The sequence below is a fragment of the Squalius cephalus genome, assembly GCF_949319135.1.
Source record: "Squalius cephalus genome assembly, chromosome: 23".
Lineage (NCBI taxonomy): Eukaryota > Metazoa > Chordata > Actinopteri > Cypriniformes > Leuciscidae > Squalius > Squalius cephalus.
In genome coordinates, this window is record NC_137144.1 from 5,281,151 (window position 1) to 5,299,837 (window position 18,687).

The 18,687-nt window shown below is 40.2% G+C and overlaps 1 protein-coding gene across 4 annotated transcripts in view; it reads right to left on the reverse strand.

Annotated features, from left to right (window-relative positions):
- Positions 1–280: 280 nt before the first annotated feature.
- ankrd27 (ankyrin repeat domain 27 (VPS9 domain)) overlaps positions 281–18,687 on the reverse strand; it is a 47,309-nt gene continuing 28,902 nt past the window's right edge. For 2 of the 4 annotated variants that reach the window (XM_079859385.1, XM_079859383.1), the window contains exons 17-29: positions 18,525–18,617; positions 18,181–18,378; positions 17,485–17,544; positions 16,424–16,543; positions 14,968–15,012; positions 14,731–14,844; positions 12,576–12,773; positions 11,556–11,675; positions 11,215–11,388; positions 5,667–5,763; positions 3,340–3,418; positions 2,498–2,549; positions 281–1,600 (exon numbers count right to left, since the gene is read on the reverse strand). In XM_079859385.1, coding sequence (XP_079715511.1) covers positions 1,331–1,600; positions 2,498–2,549; positions 3,340–3,418; positions 5,667–5,763; positions 11,215–11,388; positions 11,556–11,675; positions 12,576–12,773; positions 14,731–14,844; positions 14,968–15,012; positions 16,424–16,543; positions 17,485–17,544; positions 18,181–18,378; positions 18,525–18,617 — 1,620 coding nt within the window. In that variant the 3' untranslated portion in view covers positions 281–1,330. Of the gene's footprint in view, positions 1,601–2,497; positions 2,550–3,339; positions 3,446–5,666; positions 5,764–11,214; positions 11,389–11,555; positions 11,676–12,575; positions 12,774–14,730; positions 14,845–14,967; positions 15,013–16,423; positions 16,544–17,484; positions 17,545–18,180; positions 18,379–18,524; positions 18,618–18,687 lie in introns of all 4 variants that reach the window. The other 2 variants (XM_079859384.1, XM_079859382.1) reach the window with 1 other exon arrangement.

An 18,687-nucleotide genomic window follows, 5' to 3' on the forward strand; every position in this document is an offset into this window, starting at 1 on the left:
ACCCCTTACATTCAAAGATGTGCGACATTTGATCACAAACCAGCTGTTTTTATTACATGGCCAATTTGTGTGAAGATATTTAATTACTTTCTGTCCAGCATTAATTCTAACCCTTCTAACACACACTCCTGCAGTAGAAAATGCACTAACACCCGCCACTCAAAATGTGTTGTTAGTAAACTGCAAAGTCATATTGGTGAACCAATCAAACACAGTAACCTTGCAAGGGAATAAAGTGCATGACTTAAATAGAGCTGTGGTCCATAATACTGACCCCTGACCCCTGCTGAACCCAGACCACATTTATCCTGCAGGAATTCTTCACTTCTTTACAAATGCAACATTTTCACCTTGTGCTAAGAAGAAAAAGAAGAAGAAGAAGAAAAATCCACACACCAAATATAATTCCTCTGCATTATTATTAAAAGTGATTTATCAGCTTTATTATCAGCGTAATTAGTTGTTTAGTTTGAGGGACTTTTTAGTGTATAGAGGAGATTCATCCCATAAAAGACCAATGGAATTAATCGCAACAGAAAAGACCAATGGAATTAATCGCAACAGAAAAGACCAATGGAATTAATCGCAACAGAAAAAAAAAAAAAATGTTGGAAGACATTAAAAGAAAAGAAAAATGAGGGGAAAAATACACTATTAAGTACCTATTAGAAGAGCACCTAATCCTGTGAAAAGACATCTACAAACAGAGATGTTTAGCAAATGTAAGATTAATGAAAAGAAACACTTCAGTTTTGTAAATAAAAATAATAATCTTGCTACATGATTTTATCTTTAATTATCCCTTTTCATAATGTGACATTCTGAAAGAAAATGAGGTGCTAGTTTAAAACGAAAAACAAACAAAAAACTCCACCTTCTTTCAGTGCAGGTTATTCTAAATGTCTCCCTTTAACCTACAAGTAATAAAATAAAGTTTCTTCAAACATCCGAAATATTCTCTAAAGCTGGTTCCTGTCTTATACTTTTCATTGCTGTTTTAGTCAGTTCACCCATCACTGTTGACACATGCAAAACATTTTTCTGATATTTTGTGATTTGGAAGTGTAATTAAAAACCCCTTCTGGCTGGGGAGCAAATTCTGATTTCCACTAAAAACCTCTAAAACAGTTTTTTACCATCTCATAAACCAAAGGCGTGAGGAAATATGTTCACCTTGGAAACCACAGTCCTTGCATATTCAGGTCAATAGAGCTACTTCAACAATACAGCAAAGACCAGGACGGGGAGGCGGAACAGATTTACTATGAGAGGTTCATATTTAGTCTATTAAGCAGGAGTTGTTTGAAGAAGACATGTGACATCAGGTTCATCACAACACAACACTGTCCATTTCTGTGCCAGCGGTCTCCACACGGCTTCCCCCGGACTGAGCCTCCCCCTCCAGGTCCGTGGCCAGCGCCGGGTCCCCGTTGAGCTGCGGGTCGGCTGAGGGTGTGTGGAGCGAGCGCTGGGTCAGGTCCTGGCTGATGGTGTGGCAGCGGGTCAGGCTCCTGCTGTGGCTCTGGGGTGACGGCGGGCCGCCGATGTCCAGCGTTTCTCCTCTCATCAGTCTCCGTCGGTCACTCGGACTGTCTGGAGTCTGTGGTGAACCGTTCAATCAGGAGTCATGTTAGCAGTTAACATGTTTTTTTAATTTCCATTACAAAACCGTGCTATTCAAAGTGCCCCTATTATGCTTTTTGGGATATTGCCTTTCATGTAGAGTGTAATGTAAATGTATGTAAGTGTGTAATGTAATATAAAGTAAAATGTCTGCAAAGTTTCAAAGATCAAAATGCAGATAAATGGAAAGAATCGATTCTGAACTGCTGAAACGAGTCGTCAGTAATTCCCGTCTCACTTCCGGCTGAACTTGCGTAGGTTTGGAACAGATTTGCATAATGCCAGTTAATGGTCTTCATTGGCTGCCGGCGAATAGCGTCTTTGACCCTCAAACTGTAGTTGTATCTGAGACTGGAAGATATTGATAGATATTTGAGTATCTGAGACCGGAAGATATTGTAAGATAACTGAGACAATAAACAATAACAATACTTGCATTTTAAAGTGCAATCCAGCATTCTCTCTCTCTTTCAAAAAAATAATTAAAAATCAATTTGTCATTGGCGAGCAATGAATCGTGGGATAGGCTGAGAAGGATCCACTCGTTGTGACGCTTCAGCATTGGAAAGATGCAGCCTCTGAACTGGGACGCAGCTACTGTGAGAAAAGAGCTGATGCTGCAGTGTATTTTATGAGAAAATGTGATTTTGGACCTTGGATGCATGTAAATGTACTGTAGGACACTCTAAAAATAAAATTAGGAGCCTTTAAAATAGCATAATAAGGAAGACCAAATCATTTTTACTTACATTTTATGATATAGATGATTATGGCTGGGTGAATAATGATGATGATAATAGTAATAATAATAATGACTAAAAATTGATGATGACTATTCCATTGTTCTTCCAAATGATGTTGTGGAGAAGAGTACCTGCTCTGCTACTGCTAAGGTGGTTGCAGCTCTGTCAGTCCTCTTCTGACTCCTGTCAAGAGCAAAAGCTTCTCAGAAACAGCTTGAAATCATATTGAGGAGAAGTCAATCTAGTCAGCAAGTGAATGATCACAATGGGGATTTTTTTAAAAGGTTTTTAAGATATTAATTGTTTAGCAAGGACACACTACATTGCTCAAAAGTGTCAGTAAAGACAACTATAGTGTTACAAAAGATTTATATTTCAAATAAATTCTGTTCTTTAAACTTTCTATTCCTCAAATAATGCTTAAAAAATATTAGAAATTAGATTTTCTGAAGGATCATGTGACACTGAGTAATGATGCTGAAAATTCAGCTTTGTTCACAGAAATAAATTACAATTAAATATATTTTCAAGTATAAAACAGTTCTTTTAAATTGTAATAATATTTCACTGTTTTTACTGTATTTAGACTTTTTTCAGAAACATTTGAAAATCTCACCGACCACAAATTTTGAATGGTAGTGTAGATCAGGGGCGTTTCCTCCGAGGAGGCAAGGGAGGCAGTGCCTCCAAAAAATTGGAGAAAATTATCCATATTTTCAAAAATAAAACAACGCAAATATTACAAAATGTGACATTAAAAAGTGTATAAATAACTCGTTTTTTAAAAGAAACACAGTCCAACAGCGCCACCAACAGGTGAAGTTACAGCAGGAGTCCTCATCTCTCTTGCCTCCTCTGAGCCAATTGACTTATAACAGTGAGGACTTTACCTCCTCATTTCAGAACACCGCTGGTGTAGATTTATATCTCAGTCTTATGCCATAGACTAGCCATTAATGGACAGTAAACATACCTTTGTTTAGTATGATCTAAGTCTCGTCTGCCACTGTTGGGACTCTCACGCCGTTTCACTCTTTGCACTATTGAGTGTCCTGTTGGAGATGATGAGGATGAGATGCCTTGTGAAAGTTGAAGAAAGTTATGTAATTAAACTGAACTCTATATTTGCCATATAACTAGGGGTGGGCGATATGGCAAAAATATCATATCACGTTTTTTTTCTCTCTTTTTCATGTTGGTTTTACTATTTTGCAAGTGACTGAGCATTACAGCCAAACTAATGGCCCTATTTTAAAACCAAAGCCTTATGTAAAAAAAAAAAAAAAAAAAAAGGCTGACATTTAGGCCAAAATGGCGAAGATAAAAATCTTATTCATTATTTTCTTTGTTATTAAAAATTAAGAACAAAGATACACATTACACATACACAACTATATATATAAATGAAATAAACAGTGCATTATTTTTTCAGCTACAGTAGATGTATTTAACAGTAGCATTGAAAAAAGTAATTAAATGAACAAATATGAAAATAAAACACAACACACTGTATACATTATACACTGATTCTTATTAAAGCTACTATTAAAGGGATAGTTCACTTTGAAATTAAATTTTGGTATGTTTTAGCTTACCTGAAGGGCATCCAAGATGTAGGTGTCTTTTTTTCCGCAGTAGTTTCAATTTTGATATTTTTAGGTCAAACCGTTCTTGTCTGTTAGTCATTTCATGCAGGTATATGGATACTGACTCAAAGAGCATGCACAAAGTCCAAAATAAAACAGTTCCCCATCGTCCAAATTAAACAATTCCCCATCGTAAGTACACATTGATGGCCTAAGACACGAAACGAGCGGTTTGTGTGAGAAAACGAACAGTATTTATATAGTTTTTAGCTCTTATAACACAGCCGCGTCCAAATGATCTGAGGGCTCGGCGGGTATAGATACACTAGATGTCGCTTGGCTACGGTTTCGTTCCAATGAACTGCAGTAACCAAGGCGACATCTAGTGTATATATCTATACCCGCCGAGCCCTCAGATCATTTGGACGCGGCTGTGTTATAAGAGCTAAAAACTATATAAATACTGTTCGTTTTCTCACACAAACCGCTCGTTTCGTGTCTTAGGCCATCAATGTGTACTTACGATGGGGAATTGTTTAATTTGGACGATGGGGAACTGTTTTATTTTGGACTTTGTGCATGCTCTTTGAGTCAGTATCCATATACCTGCATGAAATGACTAACAGACAAGAACGGTTTGACCTAAAAATATCAAAATTGAAACTACTGCGGAAAAAAAGACACCTACATCTTGGATGCCCTTCAGGTAAGCTAAAACATACCAAAATTTAATTTCAAAGTGAACTATCCCTTTAAAGTTCTCAGTCAAGAGCAGTGAGTGATTTCCTCTTTGTGTTTTGTTGTTTTATTAACATTAAAGGGATAGTTCTCCCAAAAATTTGAATTGTCATCATTTACTCTCTCAAGTTGTTTTAAACCTGAATAAGTTTCTTTCTTCTGTTGAAAATTAAAGTTATTTGGAAGAATGTGGGTAACCAAACAGTTGATGAACCCCAGTGACTTCCATGGTATATTTCTTCCTTACTATGGAAGTCAATAGGGACCAGCAACTGTTTGGTTACCCACATTCTTCAAAATATCTTCTTTTGTTTTCAGCACAAGATTGAAATGAATACAGGTTTGGAACAACATTAGAGTGAGTAAATAATGACATTTTGTTTTTGGGTGAACTATCCCTTCAAGGCAGCATGTTTATTATTAGGCCACTGTCCCTTTAAGACCGGCACGTTACGCATTTAATATACACGCATTTGACAAGCAGATTTTCTCTCAATTTAGACATAACCAACTTTGTTTATGTAAACCTTGTGTGTATTTGACAGTATTATCGCATTAAGACTCAAAAGATAACTTTCGGCTTGGGTGTATGCACTCAGAAAAGCGCATGCTAGAACAGCGCATCAGCACGTGAATGACATGTTCAACAGGCAAAGCTTTAAAGCACATGCAAATACTGAAGTTTTGAGAACTGCAGTGTCCCGTTTCTCTGCGTTAACATGTGATGTGAATATACGTTGCGTTGTACAGTGTGTTGAGACGGAGGCGCCAGAACTGAACTGAGAGAATGCACTGCAGCACGATACTACGATACTTCTTCAAAAGCAGGTCGTGGAGACATTTTAATCATCCACGATCAAAAGTCGTGAAATCGCACACCCCTACATATAACACGTACTATCTTACACATCACAGCCTACTAGAGCATTTCTGGAGATGAAATAAAACAGTATAAATATAATTCTCAGATTCTTACCCACAATGCCCTCTAGTCCTCTGGAGTGTGGTTTGACCAGACGGAGATCCGGGACTTCAGCACAGGCTTTCTGCAGGAGTCTCTGAATCTCTGTGTTCTGTGGAAGCATACAAATACAGATGAAGCATTTCCTTCCCGTGACACAGATTAGCATTTTGTGAAAGAAAGAAATATCTAAAATAGGGCTGTCAATGTATAATCATAACAGGGTTGCCAACTCTCACACATTCAGGCTCACACTCTCACCCACAGGACTTGCTGGTACCCCTCAAGTACTTTGAGATTGTAAACAGCATGCAACCAAAAAAGTTTCTAAAAAGTGTGACTAACCTTAACCTGTTATCTGTCAGCCAAAATTTTTTGATCATAGATCTGAACTTACATGGTTTTAAGAAGATACTGACAGTTAATAGTCTCTGTTTTAAAGGGCCCTTATTATGCTTTTTCAAATATTACCTTTCATATAGTGTGTAATATAGCTGAATCTTTGCAGACCTTTTACATTCACAAACAAAGATCAAAGTGCAAAACCAAAAGAACAATCAGAATCAGAAAGAGTTTTACTGCCAAGTGTTCTTGCACACAAGGAATTATTCTTGGTAGTGAAGCTTCCAGTGCACATATACAAATACAACAACAAGAAACAGTGATAAAAATGTAAGATTTAAAAATATAAAAGTGTAAAGACAGGGTTAGGTTTAGTCTAAACATTTACAGATTATGAACATTTACAGTATTATGAATAATATGAATATCAATTAAATTAGCAAAGATATTGCACTAAGCAGGTGGTATTGCACTTACAGGCATATGCCCTGGGAAGCAAACTGTTTAAGGGGAAAATGTCCAGTGGGAATAAGCTGTTCCAGTGCCCAGATGATCTAGAGCCCAGTGACCCGAATCACCGCCCAGAGCAATAGCTCAGACAGGCTGTGTCCGGAGTGAGTGGAGTCTGTGGTGATATTACCTTCTCCTTTTACTCACTCTGGAAGAGTACAGGTCCTGGAGGGTGGGCAGGGGAGCACTAACAATCCTATTAGCTTATGTCTGATGTGGTAGATGAACCAATCCAGACAGTTAAAGAACTGCATAGAACAGACTCAATGACGGCTGAGTAGAACGGCATCAGGAGCTCCTGTGGCAGACTTCCTCAGCTGGCAAAGGAAGAACAACCTCTGCTGGGCCTTTTTCACAATGGAGCCAATGTGATTGTCCCCCTTCAGGTCCTGGTAGGTCCCAGAGATGGTAGAGCCCAGGTAGATCCTGAAAGACTGCTGATGAGGGGGAGTGGGGGAGCGCTGGGGTGTTCCTCCTGAAGTCTACTGTCATCTCCACTGTTTTGAACATGCTCAGCTCCAGGTTTTTATGCCTCCAGTCTGCACCAGAAAGCCAGTTGCTCGCCCTCTTGTCTGTATGCAGACTAGGGGTTGAATGACTTCAGATTTTTTAAAGTCAACATTTATGTGATGAAAGTCGAGTCATTAATGAACAAGAATAGCCTGAACCTCGAGCTGAGACTGGAACAGATATGGCGTATGGACACAGCGCTCCTACATAACAATTTCTCACAGATTTCTGCTCGTTTTAAATCAGATACAGATAAACTACCACAGTAAAGATTACATTTATATGAATGAGTGTGAATTAATTCTACCTGGCAGCGTCTCTCTACTAATAGTGAAGATGTGGGTTTTAGTTACTAAGAAGTATATGCTAGAACTTCAGTTACTTAGCTATTTTATTGATAAATCACAGATCAGTGTTGACAACACATTTATGTGCTATTGGATGATTCTGTGTGCGTGATCTGAGCTGCTTCTGTGTGTGTGTGTGTTTTGCCGATTAATTGCCGATTATCTTGTGTGTACAAGAAGCTGATTAAAACGTGCTTTCACCAGATCGATTTTGAGCATCCAGATGGTATAATCAAACACGTCTTGTGGAGCACTCTCAGAGTATGCATTTTAATTGTCATTTTAACCGTTTGACTTTAAAGATTTCTTATCCTGTTGCGCCCTCCATAGGGGACGACCAGTGACTAGTCGACGTCAAATGGCACATCATTAAAGTCGACTAGTCTGTGCACCCCATTAATGCAGACTCGTCACCACCCTGGATGAGGCCGATGACAGTGCAAAATTCAGCTTAACAGAGGAGTCATTTAAAGTGCAGTCATTTGTGTATAGGGAGAAGAGTAGTGGGCAGAGGACACATCCCTGAGGAGCGCCAGTGCTGATGGTGAGAGTCCTGGATGTGAGTTTCCCCAGTTTCCCCATCAGAGAGCTGGTGATCCACTGACAGATGTGGGTGAGCACAGAGAGCTGGGTCAGTCTGGCTGTGAGAAGATCAGGCATGATGCTACTGAAGGCCGAACTAAAGTCACCAAATAATATACCAAATACACCAAATAAGTCCCAGATCTGTCGAGATGTTGCAGGTTGTAGGGCAGTCCCATGTTGACTGCATCATCCACAGACCTGTTTGCTCGATAAGCAAACTGAAGAAAGTCCAGCAAGGGTCCAGTGATGTTCTTCAGGTAGGCCAACACCAGTCTTTCAAACAACTTCATGACCACAGACGTGAGAGCGACAGGTCTGGAGTCATGAAGTCCAGTGATTTCGAGTTTTGAAGCAGCAGGGAACCTCACACTCCTCCAGTGATCTGTTGAAGATCTGCGTGAAGATTGGGAACAGTTGTCAGCGCAGAAACAGGCGGGTGAAACACCGTCTGGGCCTGAAGCTTTCCTAGTCTTCTGTTTTTGAAGACCCGGCACACACCCTCCAAACCGACCATAAGCACAGATTGAATAGCAGGAGGGGGGAGAAGGTAAGGGGGTAATCCAGCACCGGGAAAGCGTACCTTCCCTGGGCGCCGCCATTGGTTAGCAAGCCATCACCTGCTGTTAGCATTCCATTGACTCCCATTTATTTTGGCGTCACTTTGACAGCAAATAACTTTACATCTGAGGCGTTTAAAGACTCTATTTATCCATTGTTTATTTCTAAAGAAACATGACAGTGTATAAAAGGCTCCATTACCTTGTATCTTACGTTATGGCCCCGTAGAAGCAGTTTTTGTAAAAATAGGCTAACGATTGCGTCATAACCACGCGACTCTCTGTCGCACAGTAGAGAAATTACCGTATAGACAGGAGGAGAAGCTCGCAGTTCAATCGGGGGGGCGTGGAGGCATAGAGTCCGATAAAGTCAAGCTCATGGACAGCTCCTACTCACACTCTCCGTCTCTGCAAGATTCGGAAGGGAATGATTCAGATTTCTCTGACAGACGGTTCAGAAGACAGACGGGTTGCTCACGTCACATCTACGTCGTCAAGCTCAGTTTGAGTCTGTGCAGTCGCTCAGCCATCAGGAAGTCAGTGCTTCTAATTGACTTCACTGGTCTCCGTCGAAGTCGAAGAGGTGTGAAGTGCAGGTCAGGATGGATTTGGGGTGTGAGATTGGGCTTTTCAACCCTACAGTAAAACACATTCAGATCCTCAGCCAGGTCTTGATTCTCCACAGATCGGGGGGTGGTTTTTATTTTATTTTGTGATGTTCCTCAGGCCAGTCCAAACTGACGCCAGGTCGTTGGCTTAGTATACATTTTTCAGCTTCTCAGAGTAGCTTCTCTGGTCTCCTTTATTAGTTTGATTCTGGCCTCGTTGTGCAAGATTTGATCCCCACTTCTGTAAGCATGATGAAGCTGTCTGAGTTTTGCTGTAAACCATGGTTTATTGTTATTGAATAATAGAAATGTCCCAGTAGGAATGCACAGATCGGTGGCAGCAGCTTCAAAAACAGTCCAATAAATGCAATCGAAGCAGGCTTGTAAATCCCGCTCTGCTTCATTAGTCCATCTTTTAACCATCCTAATTACAGGTTTAGCTGATTTCAGTTTTTGCCTGTAGGTCGGTATAAGAGTGATCAGAGAGCCCCAAAGCTGCTCTTGGGATGGAGTGATATAAATTCAGTACATTACTGTCTCTGGTGGGACATGTAACATGCAGTCTGTATTTTAGCAGTTCACAGGAGAGATTTGCTTTGTTAAAATCCCCAAGAATGATTGTAAGAGAGTCCAGTTAATGTTGCTCTGTGTCTGTGATCTGATCCTCCAGCTGTTGCAGCGCTGCGTTCACACACCCGTTTGGAGGAATGCAAACATTCACAAGAATGAATGAGGAAAACTCCCACAGCGAGTAGAAAGGTTTTCAGTTTACAAAGGACGCCTCTTAATTAGGAGAGCCCATCTTCTTTAGGGTTGTTACGTCTGAACACCAACTCTCGTTTATGTAAAAACATAATCCACCACCTTTTGTTTTCCCTGTTAACTCCGCGATCCGAACAGCTGGAAGCCCGACAGAAGTCAAGTCACCGTTATTTATATAGCGCTTTATACAATACAGATTCTATAAAGCAGCTGTACAGTGAGAACAGGAAAATTATGCATTTCGGCTGTTGTTCTGTTGATTCAGTTCCGTTGTAAAGATCATCAAATTAATTTATTTACAGTTATTGTTTCTTAAAAGAAAGAATCGATTCTGAACTCGAGTCCTCAATAATTCCAGTCTCACTTCCTGCTTGAAACTGCGTAACAATGTAACAAATTTGCATAATGCCAGTATATGGTCTTCATTGTCTGCCCGTGAACAGCGTCTATTTGCCCCTCAAACACTGTAGTTTATCTGAGACTGGAAGAGTTTGGTTCGTGTTGTTCATGATGAGAAGACACTGATTTCTGCTGACAAAGCAAATCCACTTTGATGCACTTCCAAAGGATGAGATTAATATGCTAAAACCGACGCCGTAGTTACTGTTCGTGTCACTGTGTATCGAGTGCTGAGATTCAGATATGATAATGAGCGTTTTGTTTCCGACACATGCTGTAAGCGGCCAACCAATCACAACAGACTGGGCAGTCTGGTCTACTCTGCTCTGATTGGTCAGATGACCCGGGTCTGTTGTGATTGGTCTACTCTGCTCTGATTGGTCAGATGACCCGGGTCTGTTGTGATTGGTCTACTCTGCTCTGATTGGTCAGATGGCCCAGTCTGTTGTGATTGGTCTACTCTGCTCTGATTGGTCAGATGGCCCAGTCTGTTGTGATTGGTCTACTCTGTTCTGATTGGTCAGATGGCCCAGTCTGTTGTGATTGGTCTACTCTGCTCTGATTGGTCAGATGACCCGGGTCTGTTGTGATTGGTCAACTCTGTTCTGATTGGTCAGATGGCCCAGTCTGTTGTGATTGGTCTACTCTGTTTTGATTGGCCAGATGGGCTGGTCTGTTGTGATTGGTCTACTCTGCTCTGATTGGTCAATCACAACAGACTGGGCCGTCAGACAAAATGTAGGGCATCTTTTAATGAATTCAGTCCTTCTTTTAAATAGCAATAAATATATGTCTCATAATGTTGGTATAAATGTTAAATATGTTAATATATGTTGTTAAACATTACGTAGGTGCCCAATTTAAATGATCTAAATTGCTGATAAGGAAAGTTTTTATTCATTATCTACTAAAGATTGAAAAAATAATGAACACACACACACACCTTTCCGGCGGTCTCGTGAGCGCAGTCGAGGGCGGTCCTCTGTCTCTTGTTGCGCAGGAGCACCAGAGCCCCCCTGTGCAGGAGCAGCTCCACCAGCGGGACGTGCCCCCCCCTCACCGCCTCATGCAGACCCGTGTTCCCGTGGCTATTCGCCAGATTCACCAGTGCACCGCTCTGATCCACATCACGGGTGTAGAGTACCAACAACATCATTAGTTATATAAACTATAAAAACTATCAATGTATAGTGATATATCATAATACATAAATGCAAATTATATTTCTGTACATTAGACACATATTATTATTTATATAGTGTGATATAAATATGAATAGAGTACCTCCAGCAAGACAGTGGCTATCTCCAGATTTCCCTTTAGACAAGCATGAATCAGCGCTGTATTTCCATATTGATCCTTCTTATTCAGTTTGGCATTACACTCCAATAGAGCACGCACCACCTGGAACAACACACACACACACACACACACACACACACACACACACACACACACACACACACACACACACACACACACACACACACACACACACACACACACACACACACACACACACACACACACACACACACACACACACACACACACAATGAATCTTGACAACCTCAGTTCTTATATTTTTTTATTATATAGAAAAGAGTAGCAAATATATTGTACAAAGGAAGAAAGACATGGGTTTGGAAAAACATAAGGAAATACCATTTTTGGGTTCTTTAATATTATTTTAGTAAATGTAAAATTGTAAAAACACATCTTTTGGTTTTTACAGTAATCTGATATATTGAAACTTGAATGAGGAAATGTAGGCAGTTTATTAATCTGCATTTGATTAGACTGAAAAATATTAGACTATAATAATATTGGTTAATATTATTGTTCATACAATGTTTTTGTAGGCTGCATTTATTTGATATACTGTAACATACTGTAAAACGTGTAATATTGTGAAATAGTACAAAGCAACACAGCTGTTTTCTATCTGAATATATTCCTGTGATCAAAGCTGAATTTTCAACATCATTACTCTAGTCTTCAGAGTCACATGATCCTTCAGAAATCATTCTAATATGCTTATATTATTATTTATATATTTATATTATTATAGTGCATAATTTGCACTATAAAAAACTGTGTTTTTAAAAAAGGGGCAATTTTGATTTCATTTTGACTAAGTTTAAATTGGCTTACAATGTTATCAGGGAAATTAATATAATTAACATACAGTTTTAATCATTTACACAGCAAAATGGGGCACACAAAAACTACTAGTTAAATCCGAACTGGTGACCGTTTCCCGATCAGTCCTGTTGATCTGTGTGAGAGGTGAGCTGTGCCCACCTGTGTGTGGTTGTTCTGGCAGGCCAGGTGAAGCGGAGTGGCGCTCTGGGTGTTGCGGGCGTTGATGTTGGCACCGTGACGGGTGAAGAGAGACACCAGAGCTGTGTGTCCGTGCAGCGCTGCCACATGGAGCGGCGAGAAGCCGTCGGCACTGATGCTGTTCACACCGAGACCGTCCGGCTGCAGGCGGGCTGCTTTCTGAACACACACACACACACACACACACACACACACACACACACACACACACACACACACACACACACACACACACACACACACACACACACACACACACACACACACACACACACACACACACACACACACACACACACACACACACACACACACACACACACAGTCAGCAGGAAGCGTTTCTCAACTCATTTTAGGGCTGTGAAACGATTAATCACATCCAAAATTTTGTGTTTACATAATAAATGTGTGTGTACTGTGTATAATTATTTGGTATATATAAATACACACACACACACACATGCATGTATATATTTAAGAAAAACATTATTTATATATAAAATATTTATATTTATATATACAATTATATATACAGTATATACACATGCAAATATTTCTTATACATGCATGTGTGTGTATTTATATATACAAAATAATTATACACAGTACACACACATTTATTATGTAAACAAAACATTTTATTTTGGATGTGATTATCGCTTCACAGCCCTAATTCATTCCACTGTCTTTCAATAGAGATTTGAACAGAGGCACACATGTTGCATAGAAGATAATGTTTAAATTTAATCGTGGGAAAAAAAATTGTAATTTTGCAATATTTTCATCTTCTGGGTTTAAATTCGGGACCACAGGATGTGATGTTTTCTTACACCGTACATTGATGACTCATCGGAGTCGTATAATTATTCATGAGACTGCGTGTCCTCATCCTATGAGAAGATGTCTCGCTAAATTATTTCCTAAGGCAGACACTTCAAACTGTGTCTACTGAGAGTCTGTTGAATTGAAGAGAACATGTGATGGAGAACATCACACTCTCTGCAATAGATTCAGAGACTTTGACACAAACACGATTCATCCACACTGACAAAAAACACTGAGTTCCCACACTGTGTTTGTGGGAAGCTTTTTCCTCAATGAGCGAGATAAAACTGTCTGAATTAGCATTTTGCAAAACTGTTGCAAGAACTATCTGACACAGGATCTACACTGGATGCGACACAGAGAGATTTGCAAATCCATTAGTTCTGCGTGTCATAAGCAGCACGAGCGCTTGAAGTGCGTCAAACACAGAACAAGACTCAGTTTACTGTCGGGAATTTGCTGCACCGCATCAGTGTAGACAGATTCAGTGATTATAATGGGTTCTGATTGCCTTTGTGCACAGTGCGCAGTGGATCAAATGATTCATTTAAATGTTAATACATAGTAGTTAATAAAGACACTTAATATAAAGTGGATCCATATTTCTATTACATTTATTTAGTTAAGAACACACACACTATATATTTGGATGATGCTGAGTGTTCAGACCTTCTGTGTGGGTTCACAGCGTGAGAACTGGCACAGAGGACACACACACACACACACACACACACACACACACACACACACACACACACACACACACACACACACACACACACACTATATTTGGATGATGTTGAGGTGTGTTCAGACCTTCTGTGTGGGTTCACAGCGTGGGCTCTGGCACAGAGGACACACACACACACACGCACACACACACACACACACACAATGTATATTTGGATGATGTTGAGGTGTGTTCAGACCTTCTGTGTGGGTTCACAGCGTGGGCTCTGGCACAGAGGACACACACACACACACACACACACACACACACACACACACACACACACACACACACACACACACACACACACACACACACACACACACACACACACACACAGTATATTTGGATGATGTTGAGGTGTGTTCAGACCTTCTGTGTGGGTTCACAGCGTGGGCTCTGGCACAGAGGACACACACACACACACACACACACACACACACACACACACACACACACACACACACACACACACACACACACACACACACACACACACACACACACACACACACACACACACACACAGTATATTTGGATGATGTTGAGGTGTGTTCAGACCTTCTGTGTGGGTTCACAGCGTGGGCATTGGCACAGAGGATGGCACAGCTCGGTCTTTCCTGTAACCTCCTCTTCCTCTGGCTCCTCATCCAACCACTCCAACAGATAACGCACCTAATACACACATGCACACACACACTACTGCCATTCTGTGTTGAACTCTTATTATTATTACTAAAGCAAGATCAAAGCAAGACTCCTCTTTGACAAGGTTTATGCGACCCGAGATGAGCTCACCATCTGCACATCTCCATCAGCCACAGCTCTCAGCAACTTCTCCACCTGTTCAGCAAAAACAAGGAAGAAAGAGCACAAGCAAAACTTTACATAACATTTCTCCACAAACACATTGATAGTTAAGTAATGATACATGCTGTTTTTCAACAGTCAGATTCATATTATAAATTATGCACCCTTATTTTCTTAGACTAAACTTCTCTTATACTCTGCCAATACACTGATATTACATCATTTTCAAAACATTGCATTTGCAATAATTTTTAAAGGGGTCATTGACATGGGACATTAAATTTACCTTGATCTTTTGACATATCAGACCAGTCTTTGAACCATTAAAACATCCTTTAAGATTCATAGCTTAAAACAACATCCTCAGAACAAAACGAGAATTTGAGAACCACCGACTGTAGCCGAAGCACAAGACACTCATTTAGTCTTTCCCAAGGCTCATATTAAATGTATATTTCTGGTAATCCATAACCTGGTCTCATGAGAACAAAATCAATCATTTTGGATCTAACAGCATCCAAAACGTGTGGCACTGCAAGAGGGAGGAGTGCAGTGAGAAATGTTCAACATGACAATGACTCTACACATTCCCCCAAGGTGAGGATCCTTCAGTGGACGAGTATTTCACCGAACACTATAGGGCAGCCGAGGGGGACTGTGTGAGACAGGCTGAGCAACACTTCCCGTCACACACCAGAACACTCAAGGAGCTCATACTCCCGGAGTTCAACAGGATAGATGTGAAAATGTGTTGTGAACTTATAAACTTAAAAGAATAATTCACTTAAAAATGAAAATTCTGTCATAATTTACTCACCCTCAAGTTGTTTCAAACCGGTCTGAATTTCTTTCACAAAAGAAGATATTTTGAAGAATGTTGGTAACCAGACAGTTGAAGGCAGCCATTGACTTCCATACTATTTGTTTTTCTACTATGAAAGTAAATGGGGAATGGAGAAATATCTTCTTTTGTGTTCAGCAGAAGAAATAAATTCATACAGGTTTGAAACTTGAGGATGAGTGAAAAATGAGAGAATTTTTCTTTTTAAGTGAATTATTCTTTTAAGTTTACAAGTTCACAACACATTTAAGGTTTACTCACTATTCCTTTACTGCCAAGAAGGTCATAGCAGTATATTAAAAGCTATGGAGGACATACGGTGTACTAGAAGATTACATGTTTGTTGAATATAATCAAGGGCGTACTCATTTTTGCATCCCTTCATTAAAGCAAAATTAGCTGATTTACTTATTTCACAGATACTGAAGACATATACAAGTATATGTTTAATACATTTAAATGTTGTCATGTTTCCATGAAATGTTATAGTGATCACTAAGAAGTTTCAGATGGAGTGTGCTCATTCATGATGAGTGCTGTAAATGATCTCATCCTGGAGAAGTGTAACGCTGAGATCTGTCCTCCAGATGGCGCTGCCTGTACCTCTTTGTGTCGGGTGCGTTCGGTCTCTGGCGGCGTGGCCTCGACGCTCAATGATGACGAGCTGGACATGGATGAGCGTCTACTGCTGCAATCAGACGGCGGAGGAGAGCGACTCGGAGACTAGAGAGAGGAGAGAGAGAGAGAGAGAGAGAGAGAGAGAGAGAGAGAGAGAGAGAGAGAGAGAGAGAGAGAGAGAGCGAGAGAGAGAGAGAGAGAGAGAGAGAGAGAGAGAGAGAGAGAGAGAGAGAGAGAGAGAGAGAGAGAGAGAGAGGGAGAGAGAGAAAGACAAGGGGATTTGGGAATGGAGAGAACGGTTAGATCTGTTGCTCAAAGACTTTCTCTGTAAAGATTCTGTAGAGTTTTTCCAGTCAACTGAACGTGTTTCTCTGTTGCTCAAGGCATTTTGAAACTTGTCAGAATGGGTTCATCGGTTGAGACACGGATGAGTGGCGAAACAATGTCTAGAACGGGGTTTCCAAAGGAGTTTGTGAGGGAACTGCAGGGGGTTTGTGACATGATGAAACACTAAGAATTATATTAAAAGCAAAATTTTTATAAATAAATAGGGCTGGACGATAATTGTGATTATAGCATTCCAGCATTTCACCAGTATTCTACCAAAATAAAAGCTTGAGGGTTCAAGAATTCAAGAATTTAAGACATAAATAATACGATTGTTACTTAAAATTAATACAATTATCAAATTATCACAATTCTTATTTTACAGTACAATTAAAATTTACATCAGCAATATATTTCGGTCTTAAATTTTATAATTAGACGAAATTATATTACAATAGTAATAATAATTATTTTCATTCAATTCGATTGGCTTCCTTAAACACCAGTGAATGTGATGTAAACTGAGATAGTATCGCAACTGAAGAGATGTTTGAGTCTGCTATAAAGTTCAGCTACAAAGTGATTATGTGAACGTGTCATTAAATTATTGAAATGCTAACTTAAGATCTGGGGGGAACCATTGGTCAAGAGAAACACATCCAACTCACAAGAACTAACTTTACTAACATTTAAAAAATAAGTTTGAATTTTAAGCTCACCTCAAATCCACTTTCCCTTTTACTGGAGTCATGGTGTTTGCGCTCCAACAATGACAGAATCTGCAACACAGATCATTTCGATAGTTTACGAAATTCTCTGTTGAACATAAAACGACTGGACACCCCTGAGCTGCGTTCCAGTTCTCCATGCCCTTCCCTCGCTAACTTTCCTCAGTCCCGTTCACTCAGTGCGTCATTGCTTGCGTTGCATGAGTGTCCACTACTGGCGGACCCCTTGCAGTGTGTTGAATTTGAACGTCCTAAGCCCTTGATCACTTGAATCCGCTATGGAGTTGATATATTATTTACTCTTTTTTTTTTTTTTTTTTCTGAAAAATTAGTTTAATACCGCGTTCTATATGTAAATAGGTGTGTTTGGGTTGTTTTAAATAAAAAAAATAAAAAAAATTATTTAATAGATCATAGAGTTGTGTGTGGTGGTGGTAAATTAAACATTATATGCTGTGACATCACAATCGTGTTGCATTGTGGTATATGGAGCTATATGAAGTAGACTCGCTCCCACGGTCAACATCGAGGGATCGAGGGTCTGTCCATATAAACTTCCCTCGTCCACTTCACGAAGTGGATCGGCACGGGGATTCCCCCGAGGGGAAGTGCTCAGGGAAGTTCGTGAGTGCGTGTCTAAAAGTGGAGTGGAACGCAGCCCTGGTCCAGACTGTGTGCAAACCTAACCTTGGAGTTGAGGGCACAGTGTAACGGAGTCTCCTTGGCTTTGTTATGGATGAGCGTTGATGCTCCATTCTCCAGGAGCACCTCCATGATGCCCTCGTAACCCCAGCGAGCGGCGATGTGGAGCGGCGTGTCTCCCTTATCATTCTGAACGTTCAGTCGACAGGAGTGCAGGTCGAAGTACACCAGGGCCTTCACACACTGACACACACATTTACATCAAGAATGAAATACCTACATTACATACACCATCAGTTTTACCACTAGACATTCACAAATGGAGTTAGTTAAATGTAATGACGTGTCACAATTAAAAGAAAGTAAAACTACTATGTACTGTGTCTTACATCTTCGTGTCCGTACATGCAGGCCAGGTGTAGAGGAGTGTTTCCACTGTTATCCTGAGCATCTGTGTTTGCCTTATAATCCAAGAGCAGCAGCTACAAGAGCAAACGTGAATCGATGAAACAGCAGATAAGGGACAATGCACAGGAGTTTTATGAAATATGA